General features: G+C 38.1%; 2 protein-coding genes across 3 annotated transcripts in view; both read left to right on the top strand.

Moving 5' to 3' along the window:
* Nucleotides 1-7,392, top strand: part of kif21b (kinesin family member 21B) — a 54,839-nt gene extending 47,447 nt beyond the window's left edge. For both annotated transcript variants that reach the window (XM_026305940.1, XM_026305942.1), the window contains one exon: nucleotides 1,164-7,392. Coding sequence is in view for 1 of the 2 variants with exons in the window: in XM_026305942.1 (XP_026161727.1) it covers nucleotides 1,164-1,212 (49 nt within the window). In the remaining variant the exon portion in view is untranslated. The remainder of the gene's footprint in view (nucleotides 1-1,163) is intronic.
* An 832-nt stretch (nucleotides 7,393-8,224) lies between these two features.
* Nucleotides 8,225-15,630, top strand: part of cpne5b (copine Vb) — a 108,229-nt gene continuing 100,823 nt past the window's right edge. Inside the window, exon 1 of the mRNA XM_026306806.1 lies at nucleotides 8,225-8,242. Coding sequence (XP_026162591.1) covers nucleotides 8,225-8,242 — 18 coding nt within the window. The remainder of the gene's footprint in view (nucleotides 8,243-15,630) is intronic.

Here is a 15,630-nt window from a genome sequence, read left to right on the forward strand (position 1 = left end):
AATTTGTCTGCTGTGCCCATCGCTCTACTAAAGGAACAGTTCAAAGTTTTGTAAACTATGCTTACTGTCTGTCCTGCAGAGAGTTTAGATGAGAAGACCTGTACCACTTTTGTATTTGTCCATTCGGTATAATTAGCCAGCAGCCTCTTAGTTTAACTTAAAGGTTCAATGTGTAACATTTAGAACAATCAGCAAACATGGAATATAGTATTCATAAATATGTTGTCATTAGTGTGTAATCACCAGAAACAGTTGCATCTTCTTACTCTCAGAATGAGCCTTTTAAATCTACATAGGGAGTGGGTCTCTTTTCATGGAGGCAGCCTGGGACGTGACCCACTTAAAGCTGCAACTTGTTTGTATTTTTTTGCAGGAATTCAGAAAAGAACTTATTAATTAGTTTAGTGGTGCAGGTTGATGGGTGTTACCTTTGGTGGGTGGCAGGCTAGCTCTTTCCTCCCTTTTTATGTCTTTATGCTAAGCTAACCACATGTGGGCTGTAGCTTCATAGCTGTCCTACTGACATGAGATTGGCATCAACGAATCTGGCTCTGGTTAAGAAAACCAACAGACATATTTCTCAAACTGCTGAACAATTTCAGCGTTATGTTTTAGACAGGCCACTCAATTGACATTTAAAAATCTTCCAACCAATCATAAAGCTAACATCTTCAGCTGGTGTTAATGAGATGTCTGGCTTTCCTGTGTGTTGCCTAATTGACCTGGACAAGGTGTTATGGCCATCACCAGGACCAGGAGAGAAAGTGAAAAAATAAAAGGCCTGGTCAGTTGGGAGGAGAGCTGTGGGCAGGTTGATTAGATTTGCAGAGTTATGAATCATACTTAGTTCTACACTTTTCTGAGAGGTTGGAAAGATGTTTTTCACTGACACTGTGGAGAACGGCCTGTAATGAAGTGTGTGTGGGCATGTGTGTTTGTCTGCGTGTGTGTGTGTGTGTGTGTGTGTGTGTACTTGTGTGTTTATGTGTGTGTGTAGGGAGCACACTTTGAAGTCACTGTCTCTGTGTTGTTTCTGATGTACAATGGGTTGTTTTGAAAAGGAAGACTGTCTGATTGATGTTCTGTTATTTTCTCCCTTTGTTGTGTTCTAGCTTTCCTTTGCTTATCATCCCACCCCTCTCTGTCTGTCTCCCTCTCTTTAGTGACAAAACAGTGAAGATCTGGCTGTCAAAGGTGTGGAGGAAGAGGTGACAACCCAAGTGACTGTGATTCCTTTGCCACTTTGCTGCAACTTCAGCCACTGATCTGTGACCTGCTCCCTTGTAGCAATGAGATGTGACAATGAAATCATAGTTTCCAAGGCAATCAAGGTGTTTCTTCTTTGTCACGGTGCAAAGCGAAGCACTGAGATGGAATATGTATTGAAAGGCAAGGAAACAATTTGCCTTTCAAATCTTTTACTGCCAATTTCAAAGTGCCATTCAGGTGTGATGCCACTTGGACAAGATAAACCACATCTTCCTGGCCATAAATACATGAGGCAGAAATATTTCTCTCCTAAAACTACCACAGTCTTGTATTAAAAGGAAAAGTGTCCTTCTGTTCTTCCACCATGGCTTCTGAGTCCTTGCAGAACGTGACATGAATTTGCTCAAAGATGTGTATTCATCCATCTACTGTCTGAAAGTCGAGACAGTGGTCCACATTTAACCCCAGTGGGCTCTGCCTAACAAATGAAACCACTGTTTGTCATTCTTCATTTAGTCATTGTCTTGTTAGGAGACTGGACACACTGGAATATCACGCTTTGTGTTCATCATAGTAGATGATCACTGACAGTCGCTTGTCTTGGGACATCACTAGAAGATTACACCATCACTTGATGCACTATTTTTTTTTTTTTTTTTTTTTTGACTTAAGAAATGCTCCCATTTACTTCCAGGCCCTCTCAGTATACAGGAGTAACTTCAGTGCTTTCAACAAGTGGTGTTTATGTTTTTTTTATAACTTTCATTAATTTATTTTTTTCCCTACCTCAGTTATTTTAGACTTTGGTGTGAGGTAGGAAGCAACATTTTTACGGGTCTCCATGTATAAATACTTGGTGCTTGACATTTTGAAGACTTCATTTAATGCCTGGCTCTTCATCTCTGTATGGATGTGTCCTCTGTGGCCCTCTGGCTATCAGACTGTCTAGCTGCTGACCTTGCAAACAGCGAAGCACACATCCAGTAGCACAACTAAGGTAGCACTGGCCCCAGGGGACCTGACCAGATTGTATTATCTGCTCTATGAAGTGCCACCACGGCAAAAATAAGAAACACCCCTGCAGATGAACATGACAGAAACAGTGGGCTACATGCACCTACAGTACCCACTCCTCACATATTTGTCAGGTACCCCTCATATATTAAAAGGTAGTAAGGAGCCCTGCCAGTTTCCCCTTGCCCGCTAACAGCTCCACACTGATCTTTAGGTTAGTAACAGTGTCAGACTAAGCAGCCTTGCTGAAGAGTCCACCTCTTTCCCAGCTACTGAACTTCTCTGGGAAGCCAATTTAATTAGAGGTCTTGTAGCTCTGTCGGCTGCTTTTCAGGCAAGATTACTTGGGTGAAAGTAGGTCATAACTGAGAGGGATTTCTTATTAAAGTCGCAATTTTCTTCCACCCACTTATTTGCTGCTACATTTAAATACAGGAAGAAACTTCTGAACACATGCACTGATTTACAAATCTGTTTATGTGGCAGATTATGTGTGTGGGCAACACACACATATGCACAAACTGGACACGCAAACACCAGATTTCAGTGGATGTTTTGGTTATCCATCTTGCCTGATAGGTCTTGGCATCTCTCACCGTGATGATTTAGTGTCTGTTTGTTGAAACAAATTCCTCACTGCAGCACTCTACTGACACGCATACGCACACATCTACAGGCAACAGTAATAACACGTCATTTTAATTATCGTTCTCTTTTCTGATGCTTCTAAATACAAATATTAATAAGAATTCACATCACTTTCACTTTATGAATCTGGGCTTTTTCTGTATCGGCCTAAAATGACAGGCAGCATTTAAAAGCTGCTCTTCATTTCTTACCACTTTATAAAGAACCAATTCATGTTGAGGTTCATTCAGCGCTGAAATCTCACTCCTTCAAAGTAAATAATACTTTTGTAATTTGGTGACCTTTTCCATACAAAAGACCCAGACACATATCTAATGGAATCAATCAAAGCTTTTATCATAAAACACCAGTAATAGGTGCCGAAGTTAGAATTTGTGCAAATTCTCCTCTAGTAGAGTGAGTTTATATTGCTGATTATTGATGTTTCCAACTTGAGTTTCAAGCTGCCTTCACTCTCCAAAAGAAATGACGTGGGTTTTGGCTTTATGGGGGTTTTCAAATGCAGGGGCATGGATGGAGAGTTGAATTTGTTGAAGCATTCTTGGTTTTAATATTTTGCTATGCCTTGAAACTCAGGTAAAGGTTGAAGTTTAGTCATACTGTAGTCATAACTTGACCCTGTGAATTTAGGGAGCTCTTTGAATTGACCAAATGCCTTGTTTGAAAGATTTTTTTACTTTGAGAAAAGGTACTAGCAGCCTATTATTCCTTTTTGTAAAAAATACTCATCCATGTTTTGCTTTTGCATTTGATTCCCTTTAGTTATTATCTATGTGCTGTACACATCTTAAATTACCTTGTTCCCAATCTGGCCAAAGCTGAACATTTTGCAACTCTGTGAAGATGTGCACTAATTACAGACTATTGTTACCTTTTTAAAATCTGTATATACTATATAGTATTTGTATAGTAGTTTACTTGTCTGAGTGAGCGGTACAAAATGTAGTCAGTAGGGAAATGAACCTGTATAGTATAATGGGTTGAATAATTTCACCTTGAGATGGACTGGGCCCTTCACTGTACATTATGTATTTATCTGTGCCAAATTGCCAAACTGACCCTTCTCACCAGTTGGTGGTGTGTTTCACAGGATGACAATGCTACAACAGCTTTTGTTTCACCCAGACGCCTATTTACTGCTAGCAAAGATCTTGTAGTGCTGTAGCTTTAAGCTGTCTCTTAGGTGCACCCTGCTTGTAAATTTGCTGAAGGATACACAGCGTTAGTGGTGCTCACCAGCTGATTGTACAGTGGGCAATTCATTCCTACTTGTGTTGTCAGTCTTAATGTTTAATACCTGAGTGGATGTACTATCAAAATTATTGAAGTATTGGGCTATTTGTTGAGAATGTTTCACAAAAGCTGCTTTGCTAGAAGATTTATTAGCCAAACAAAGGCCTTAAATTATCATCTGGCCTTGGATCAGCCCCACCCAAAGTTGCCCCAAGCTCTAATGCTTGAAATTCAGCTGATGTCAGCACCACTTCATTCCTTGATTAACTGTAAATAGATGTGCCATCCATTTTTTTAATATTAGAGGAGATGCAGCTGAGGTTAACTGACTTCTTTTTCATTAACCAGCCTCAGTGTGATCTCTTCAAGGTAGGATGTACATGCACTTTGGAAAATGAACACTGCTGTGAATACTATACAAGGTGTTTTCCAGATATTTATTAAACTTAGTTTACAAATACAATGCGTCCAAAACAAGGTGTGACCCACTAAAAATAACACATTTGTTCAGCACACCAGTAAGTGTAGAAGTCAATATTGATGTTTGTGCCGAAATAATGTGTAAGATAACGGTCAAGACATAGACAACAGAAAGTCCCTGGTGTGTCACTGCCTTTACAGGCCTTTTTATATACTAAATGTCACTTCAGAATGATACGTTTCACAGAAAGGCCAACTCCCTCCTTTTCCCTGCCATTCAGGCATTTTCTAAATATTGTTGACCACAAATCATATTACTTTATGGAAGATATAATTGGAGAACAAGGATCACCAGAATAACCTTAATCTATTTTTCCTGCAACGGTCCACTAGAGAAAAATTCTAGATGATTTGTTTTTAGCAAAAGTTATTTTCAGACTACATATTAGAGCCCAACTGATTTAGTTAATATCTAGCACTGATGCCAATTACGATGTGTGAGGGTTTAAAACAGCCAGTATCCAATTTTTAGCAAGTTGCGTGATACAAAATAAAAGTCAAGTATTTATTAGACTGTTTAAAAACTGGTTGAATATATTTGGTGAAAATCAGACACTGACAAGTATTAACTACTTTGTGACAGTACAGTAACTGCAAATGTCTTTTATAGTGGCTGTACTGGAAAAAAAATGTTAGGCCTGTTGTTCATATACCTGCTGAAACACTTTTACTGACAATGTCATTGATGTATGTTAAGTCAAGTTTATCAATGGGCTGAGACCACTCAAATACTCTGCTGTTGAGTGCAGGAGAGGCCAGCCATATTGGTTTACCACAGCAAAACCAGGCAATGCTGACATGAGGCCTATTTAGATTGTACGAAAGGACAAATGAGGGGTCACGGTTTATTAGTGATGTATTCCACATGAAAAGGTGCACCTTACCATGAAGACACAGTATTCACACACGCCAACTGTAGCAGTCAGCTGAGCCATAATGTGTTCACAGGAATTACTGTGCTTTGTAGTCACAGTGCTCTTTTGTGGACAAACTAAACTACTGACACTGGAAATAAAAGAGCTCGAACACTTATAGTATCTTTGGGGTTCTGTTAGTTTTTTCTGTGTTACTAACTGGCTGCTATAAATAATGATTAGCTTATATCACCCAATATAGCCTGGCAGCTGAGGTTATCTGTCAGGATCTACTAAAAATAACACTGACCATATAGTGAGCATTGTATTATTAAATCCCACAGCTCAGTGGGTACATTGGCTGTTGGCATGCAAAAAAATATTGTAGGTTCCCATAACCCATTAGTATCTTGTTTAATTTGGAATGCTGTTTGTCCAAAGCCAAAGATCACCTGAGCAGCCGAAACATTGCTCACTCTTTAAAGCCATTATGCATCCAATTGAATAGAAGTTTCTGATTTTGGTGGTCGTGGTAGTTACACCCACATATCTCACCTGGCACATTTTCTATCCTCACACAGCACATGTATTTCAAATGTATAGAAAAACATATTTGGACTTTCACCAGGTGAAACATAAGGAGTAATCAATGGCTGTAAAATGTAATGCTATCCAATGCAAGTTTGGCTGGAGTAAATTCCCCCAAACTAAATAAAGAGAAGGACAGAACCAACAACATTATATTAAACAGTGGAATAATAGTGTCCTGGCTTGCATGCAGTGGATGTTTCACTCCTGAACTGGTATTTTTGTAAAAATAAAGTGTAATCCCTTTGGAAATAATGCAAGGTTACTCCTGTAAGTAGTATAATAGTTACTGTAGACATGCTTTGAAACTTAGATACACACACAGTTTTATCTGTTCCTTACACTTCTGCTCTAGTATGTTTGATTTTGTAAAGGGTACAAAAAACACCACTCTTCAAACTCTTTATATACGGTGTGTTGCTCAAATGACATCCTCTTCACGCCTTTTCAGCATATGGAGAAATTCATAGCTTGACAGGCCTGCTGGTCTAGTTATGTTTACTATACTTGGACAATGTCTGTTCAGAGGCATGATCAGTTATCTGAAAGGAAACTGACAACTGCAGCAGGCAAAAAAACCCTTAACATTCAGTGTAGTGGGTTTAATCAGTGGTCACTGATAGAGGGCCACAGAAGACTGAAGTGAGTTAAGCTGGTAGTCAAATTGATTGTGAAATTGCCACCTACAGCACTTCCAACCTAGCCCAGTGCAACCATCTTATGACTATGAGGAAAAAACCTCAGTGGTCAGCATCTCAGCTTTAGCCTCGTGCCTCAGCCAACAGGCCTTACTGCCTTAAAGAAACAGAGTTTGTATGTAGGACACAGATAATCCTTCACCTGATATCTTGAACCTCTAACATACTTATTCAGACGCTTGCAGATTGTCCTACAGATTGTGGAAGTCTGTTCGAAGTCAGAGGACATCTCTGCTCACTTTATCATTATGGCTAAAAAGACTTTTAAGTTTGCCACAGGCTGCTGAGAGGATGGGATCACATTTAGACACAATCAAGAGGGCACTTTACTGCTCTGCTGCTCGGCAGCAAATCACAATCACACACCAACACGCGTCTTCTCTGCAGCTGCTCAAGTATTCTATCTCCAGGTGTGTGCGCTGTCATACTGAGCTTATATACGGTAATGCCATATGTGTGTGTGTGAAATATGTACTCATGGGACATAAATGCAGGGTCATTTGTGCCTTTTACTGCACAGGCTACTCCCTCTTAAGAGTGTAAATGTGTGTACAGTTTTACTTTTCCATAAATGACGATGTGCATGTAACCAAGCCATGTAAAGTATGTTTTGCTGTAAATAATGTAAATATATATTTAATGGAGGATAAAACATTCTCTCAAGAAAATACTTATGTTGAAAAGTGTCATTTTTGCCATTTGCATGATGAATGTGCCGAACCAAGGACACTGCATTTCTCTTATTTCTAACAGCTGAACAACAAATCTTTGGATTTCAGGAAACTGATGGAAATTATTCTGACATTTTATAGACCAAATGATTAAGAGACAAATTAATCTGAATATTAATGGGTATTTAAAATATTACAAATTACAGTGATAGTTGGGATCATAAAAATGAATCAAAAATCGACTCGATTATCTGACAGGAATTCAGTTTTTTACCGTTTTTATTGTAATAGTATTTAACCCTTGCCCATTATGCCACAGTGAGGGAGGGGACAGGGGATTCTATTAAACCAAACTTTAAATATCCAAGCAGACAGACACTAGCTCGAGTGTAACACTTAAAGCCCAAAAAACCAATTATGTCTGTCATTATAACTGCAAAGTGTCATTTTGGGTTTTTGCTAAAATGACTGAGGCTGCTGTTCCAGTTGGAAGGACATACAAATGGTTAACTCCTTCTGCTGAGGAAGACTGTGTAGGATGATCGAAAGCTGTGGAACAGCTACTAATAGGCCTCCTGGGAAGATATTGCTGTGACAGAGTATTTCGGCTTTATAGTTATGCAAAAACATATAAGCGGTGGGCCAGTGGGGTATTTTGTGTATTAAACAACCCTTATCAAGGAAGGACCCAATTTTTTGTTAATAACTTCTTCAGTTTTTAACAAATGAAGGGAAAAGTGTTGCCACTGTATTTGTACATTGGTACAATATCTTTGCCCAAATTCCTTTTCCTGGCAAAGACAGTGAGCAGTTATACGTGGAGTCCGAGATGTGTGACACATTTGTAGTTATCATCCAATAGTGTGCCTGGAAAATGCAGGTGCAAGGACACACACTGCTAGCTCAGAGGTTTTTTAATCATCTTAGCCTTTCTCTGAAATAAATCATTTTAAAATCACATATTCCCTCAAACTTTGGGGCTTCCACAAAAACAGCCAGAGGAGAAATGACACAAGTTAATAAAACACAAAACTTTAAATATTTTAAAAACGTGTCATCCTTACTTTTTATGGGATCTTCAATAACATTACTGATAACCTTAAAAGTTCATTTTTGAGTTTTCAATTTAATATATCTGATTTCACAAATTAAAGCCTATTGTTGGGAACCCCAAAATGACTCACACTTCAAAACGATGAGCATAACTTTGAAAACAGAGCCACTTAAGCACCTGCAGGAAGAAGTCACAAATGAATTGGGTTCGGGGAAAAATGTAAACTGCAAGAGTGAAATGGGCAATGAGCCAGCAGAACAGGGTCATGCAAATGGGAATCCTTGGGCTCAAGGAGAGGTATCAACATAACAAAGCTTTGTATGAATCGTACAATGCTGCAAAAGCAGAGAAAGAACTCATTTGCCAGCAGAATTACAGTTTGCAACATGAAATTCAGAAGCTTTACAAAAAAGTTGAGAATAAAAAAGCTTTGCAAAAGAGAAACAAGGCATTTAAAGTGTCACAAGAGGCCATGAGTTGTCTTTGAAAAGAACTCAAGTGTGATATGTTGGCATCACATTTGAGCTTTTTTAGTTGTTTCTTGTTTCCCTTTGGTTCTTTCTGCGCTCTCCACTTACCCCAGCTGGTCGAGACAGAGGACTGCCCAAACTGACATCCACTATCCATGTAAAGTAACAAAATAAAGCACCTATGTATATATCTATTTATCTACATCACATATATACCTCTATTTTATACATATTTTATATATATCAATTTCTCTCTCTCTCTCTACATACTTTACATTGACAGTCTGTTAATGGGATAATGTAGAAATAAGTGGCCTAATGAAACAGAAGTGTCAATTGAATGTAACGGTCTTTGGTGAGTGGGAGAGTTAATCTGACTTCTGCTCTAGTGTGGCCATCACATTTTAAATTGTGATTCAAATGTCCTGCTAAGGAATTATATAAGACAAATATAAGACAAAACAACAGAAATGATCCAGTAACAAGATCCAGTGCAAGATGGAAATTTAATATGCTTAAAAGGTTTTTCTGCTGATTAATACGTTGATAAATACGGCTTGTCTCTGAGATAACGTGAGTGAGAACAGATGACGAAAAGGAGATGAAACTGCCAAATAAATCTAGGCCTGATAATTAGAAGCATCAGAAAAACAAACCTGAATGTAAAAAAGGTTTGAGATGGATAGATGAGAACAACACAAAGTAATTTAGATAAAAGGGCTGGCTGGAGAATTAGACCAAAGCTGAAGAAAAAGATAAATGTGCAGTGGAGGAGAAGCAGCCTATTTATGACTACTTTAAATAATGGAAGGCAGAAGGCAGCACCATTGATCTGACAATAAGGGAGGTAAACTGAGAAAACACTGCACATACACAGCTCGTACAGGAGATTGAACAAATGTATAGAGAGCAAACAACTGTCTCATGAAGTGGAATCATCTTCAGAGAAGATATACAACCAAAGAACTGTGGAGAAACTACACATACATTAGAGGTTATCACCTTTTTACCCGACATACGTTCATATTTTCAGGAAGCAAAGTAAGAGGAAGACAGTTTGAGACACAGAAACACATTCAGAGCCTGAAAACTGAATTCATACAAAATGAGCTCAAAGAGGATTTTAATGCTGAGGAAAGTAATAGACATCTTCAAAATATTCCCACTGTTTCTCAGATACATCCAACGTGTATCTGCATGACCACTGAGCAAAGCTTTGTACTATCAACCAAACAGCATGGTCTAATCCCATTATGCACTCTCTCTTTGAGTCTAGTTTTACACACCACACACACTGCAGGCACCAGGCTTAGCCACATCAGAGGGACACCCAGTCATTCTTGAACATGGGGGTATAATTAAAAAACACAATGCTGATTCCCCCCAGTACGTTTTCTGTCAAAGCTTTTTGCAGGCAGTGTTCATGAATTGTGTCTAATATTTGATTAGTTCAATGATAGGTTAGATTCCTGTTGAGTAAGGTATATATGACAAGCCGTTTTAACATTAACTGGATTTCACTTGATTATCCATAATTGTGTTTCAGATATTTAAAATTACATTTGGACTAGTCAAAATTACAGTGTGACTAGCCACAATTGCTATTCAGAAATGGAAACAGATTCTCGCCTGTCCAAGCTTTGGCTGGCCCATTAGGTTCATCATTTAGCCAGCAACCTATAGTTAGTTGATTTTACATATTAAATCAGTTAAAGAAATGAGATATTCATTTAGTGAATATGTTTTTAGGTAACCAGTCAGTTCTTTCTCAATTTTAATTGAAAAAAACAAACATTAAAAAAAAAAAAAAAATGTTATTGTGTGGGGACTTAGTCCAGCTACTTTGCCCTGTTTCCAGGTAGCTTTTTAATTGCCCTACAGATATGAGGCTGGTCTCAACCTGCTGAAGTTTACAATATTAGACAGGTTTTGCTAAATCACACTCTGGTTTTGGACTAGTGGTTATTGGCTTGTTTATCTGTGTGTGTTCTGTTTATCTATTACTTTTAATGGAAACTTCAGTGACCCCTCCGCTTTTGTTTAAAATAAACCCGACTGCACACAGGATCATAAAATGAGTCACCTCCTCTGCAGAAGAGGACTGAATGTCCCTGGGTAAAGTCCATCGCACACGTGTTTACAGCTGTACTTTAATAACTTTGGTTTATTAAGGTAGCAGTCCATTCATTTATTCATATAACATATTCATATTTATTTTACATAAATAATGTCCTATTTTACAACAAGGTTTGAATCCAGTGTCTCTTTAATCTCTTTAATCATATAGAGTGTGCTCCTGGTTCTCACTTTGTTTTCTTCTTTGATTCTTTTTCTTCTGCAGGGCGTTTTGTCTCCCCCCAAGGCAGGAAGTTGTAGGAGACCAAAGCTGTGAGCAGGTACGTAGCCATACCAGTATATCCTCCCAGTACCAGACACAGTGGCTGCACCAACACAAACAAACAGAACACGTTCATCGAGGCCCGGTCATCCAACTCCACACGATCATCTTGTGTGGCTTTCATGACTGCAAAAAAATAGATCAGTGCCACTGCTGGGTAGAAGGCCAGTTCCACCATGATGCTGAGGATGTGATGTTCCCCACACTGGAAAGCCTTTGAATTTAACATGTGCACATGTATTGGAAAGTACTTTTTAAGCTCCAGAATAGACTGAGAGTATTTTTAGAGACACACTCACCTGGATCCGATTTACTGTACACTGAGTCCCAGATGGAAATCCCTCTGAAGTGTAAAGGTGCATCTGACAGAAAAACAGACATGAACCTTTGATCCTTCATCACTGCAGTCCTGTCAAACATTATCCACATACTGTTCTTTATCAGGACACTTGACAGTTGTTACCTTCATAACACCATCTGCTCTAGTAAAGCACTCCTTAAAAACTCTCTTTTAAATGTTCTACCTAACACCACTAATTATTCCGTCCATTCATGTGTATCATATAAAATTCACAGACACTGTTCCTCATTGAAGTGTCATTAATATTTCACAACATTGGTGAGGTGGCTTGTGTCAACAAAAACATAAATGATGTTGTATAAACATGAATTTTATATTAACATAGCCCCTGTTAGTTAGAATGAGCTACTGTTTCGCAACATTTTGTCGCTAAATGAAATAAACGCCTTCACACACAGGAGAGGGAAATTTCCAACATGTTGCAGATACATGTTGGAGATAGGAGCATCACAAAGGGAGAAAGAGGTCCAGTCAGACCAATGGGTATCCAGTAAAACACCTGGTATATCCATAAATAACTACTCTGAGCCTCAAACACAAATAAATACTGAATATCACACTGTGGTATATTTGCAGCACCTTTTCCCCAAGAATAATTGAAGAACATATCTTGAAATCGTAGCTCTAAACCCTTTTTGGGAACTATGTGTTTTTATTTTCTTGCAGAGAGTTACATTATATGAGAAGACAGAATCACGAGATAATCTAATTTTGCATATTGCCTGGAAACCCACTTATTAACATGTGCTGGAGGAGGCAAGAATAAAGCCATGTTTTGCTTGAATGTGCCTTCTAGCATCTCAGAACTTAAGTAATTAACCTATTGTATAGCAATGCATGTAGAAACTGTTACTTGCCTTGCTTATGTGTGTGTGTGTGTGTGTGTGTGTGTGTGTGTGTGTGTGTTTGCGCAATCCCATACTAGACCTATTGGTCAGGAAGTCATTGTTGCTGAAAAAGAAACAGTTCCAGCACATAACTCACTATTTAAAATGTTAATTAGTGAGTTTTAGAGGTGCTGGGTAGGCGTATTTCTCTTTACTTTGGACAGTGCCAGGCTAGTTGCTTGCTTCTGCTGCTAGTCTTAATGCTCAGCTAACCACACTGTTGGCTCTAGCTTTATTCTTACTGGAGACCAGTGGCAATCTTCTCATATAACACTCAGCAAGAACCAAAAATGAGAATATTTTCCAGATGGTGAATTAGTCTTAAAGGTGAATAACAGAGATTCTATACAGCCTGTATTACCAAAATGAAGCCTGAAACCAAATCCCACTAAATATCAGAAGCATGTTTTCATTATATCTGTTCATATTCTTGGCTGTTTATGCTGTTTTTTTTTTTTTTGTATTTCAAATATAATAGTATTAATTGTTAATTTAGAGACATGAAAAATGTTAAATGTTAAATTAAACTAAAAGCAAATTAGACATATTTGTACAACTGTTATCCATTAGCCACACTTACAGTTTCTCACTGATTATAACCATATTCCCAAAGGGGCTTTCAGAGGCAAAAATAATTGAATGAAGTAATGTGTGATTGTGCCATCATCCAGAGTGGAGACACTAGGCAGCCAGAGAGCGGAGTGCTCCCTCTAGGTTTGTTTTAACTCCGTGGGGGAAAATTTGCCTCTAGGGAAGACTTTGCTGCTCACTGGTATTATTTTCCCTTCACCATCAGCATTAAACCCAGCTACAGTATACACTTATTACAACATGTGCATCACTCGTAAAAATGGAGGAGCAGAGCATTCATGCAGGTTCATGGAAAACTGAGCTCTCCACAAGAGAAAAACTACTCTACTGTAAAAAAAAAAAAAAAAAAATGGCCACACTTATTGAATCAGGAAGTTCACGATGAGTTTGAGTGCCTTTTAATCTACTGTTGACCTATTTAGGGAAAGTGTGGTTATTTATATGACTATTTGCTCTATTGTATAGTCCAGTTCTTGGAACCCCCACTGCTGTATTGAGGGAGCACTGGACCATTAGTTAGTCTTTCAGCCTCCTACAGTAGGCTACCATAGCCTTCCATAAATACTGCATATGTGTGTGTCTGTATGTGGGTCCTGTTGTTTGACAACCTCAAAGCAAAAACTCATCAAGTCTCTGTGATTTATGGCAGCTCAAGAGGGGTTTGATTCTGGCAGAGCAGGATTTCACTGTGGGTGGAAACATGTGGCACTTTAGACTTGGGGTTTTTGAAACCCCCTATTTCTACACTGTACAAGTGACCCTTCATTTGCAGCACACTATATTGGAGATTGTATTTTATTGGTGCTAGGTGTCATCAAATTAATGTTATATTAAATAAAAAAACACTTTAAGTTTTACTAGTCCAGACAGTCTGTTCCTAGTGCAGGCTGAAGTACACCAAAGTTATTTAGGTTATGGTATTTGCAAAACAACACTCAGTCATTTATGTTGACAAAATATTTTTGCATAATCTGTTTTTTGACAGATGTTTTTGGTAACAACTCTGTGTCCAAAAAATGAGACTGTAAAGTTACTGTATTTGCAACTGATATTTTAGAATTTGATTTGGATTTGATTACTGTTGTAATTCCCGAATGTGCAAGAAGTTTAAAGTTGCATTAGCAACACCTTGTCTGATAAATCATGTGAAAGTGGGACCCCCCCCCCCCCCCCGGAGAATTTTGCTTTAAAAATAAAATGCAATCTAATTTCATAAAAAGCAGGAAGACAAGGAGGCAGACTGTCCGTCAAGTGAAAGCTCCACTGATCACTTTAATCAGCTATAGATTTGATGTAAATAACAGCATTTTAAAAGTGTGTGTCACGAGTAGCTAAAAATACCAGCAGATTCACTAATTAACTAGTATTTGCTCACCACGTCATGTATTTAGAAATAGGTCTAAGGTTGGACATCCAAATGTATTAATTAGTGGATTTTGTCATGTTTAATTTTGAAATAGTGTTAAAACAACTGAGGAATTAGGTTAAAGGTGCAAACAAATGTCTTTAATTTCCAGGTTGGTGGGGAAAAAAAATCATATGTTTTATTGTAAGAAGCTTTATTTGCTTGACAGGGCATTTGTCTGTTTTTACATAATTGCTTCCAGAAAGGCGATATTTTTGGACAGCATGACGCATGTGAGTGTAAACACAGTAATTAGTGCTTAGGAAACTGCAGGAAGCTGAGAGAACAGGACAGACAACGAGGAAAAGGGACAATTGAATCCCCTATGGTGTTATTAATGTCACAAGCAGTACAAAGCATTGACCACCTCCTAGTCCATTGCAATTGGAAGGCAATAGCATTCAAGTGTTCCATAGGCCATTGCTATTGATCACTGGCACCTTGAGACATTCAGAAAGTGCCATGACACAGCTTTTCTTTTCAGGCATCAGCTTTATGTAATATATAAACTCTCAATCCTTTCCAGTTGTTCTTTTTTGTTTACTACATAACAGATATAGAAATATATCCTTTAAGGTTTTGCAGAGATCTGTGTTTGAAGATGCCAGACCAAAAAAAAAAAAAGTCAAAAGTCCCAAACAACCGTTTCTTGTCAACCAGCAATGTTAGCACAGAATGTTTTTCAGCGTTAATAAGTGTTAATCTTCCTGCACCAATTATTTGAAATTGTCAGCTGTTGATTAGAGTGCTGTATCTAATTACAAAAGTACTCAGAACTCACTCTCTCACTTGCTAAGGTTAACTCTGATGGATAAAACAGTATTGATTTTTACACCAGGGGTAAAATGACTAAACCACACAACAAATATACATAAATTAAAAAAAATGCTATTTATCAACATCAAAGGAGCAAAACATTAGGCCACTCAGTTTCAGCCATCAGTCCCTCTATGGTACGCTTATTTTAAGATCAAAGTAGAAAAAAGGATTGAGATAGATATTTGATATGAATTTAATTTCTTGAATCCATGTTTATGAGAATATGCATAAAGACACTTTGTATTGGATG

Source organism: Mastacembelus armatus, chromosome 5 (genome assembly GCF_900324485.2).
Source record: "Mastacembelus armatus chromosome 5, fMasArm1.2, whole genome shotgun sequence".
Classification (NCBI taxonomy): Eukaryota; Metazoa; Chordata; class Actinopteri; order Synbranchiformes; family Mastacembelidae; genus Mastacembelus; species Mastacembelus armatus.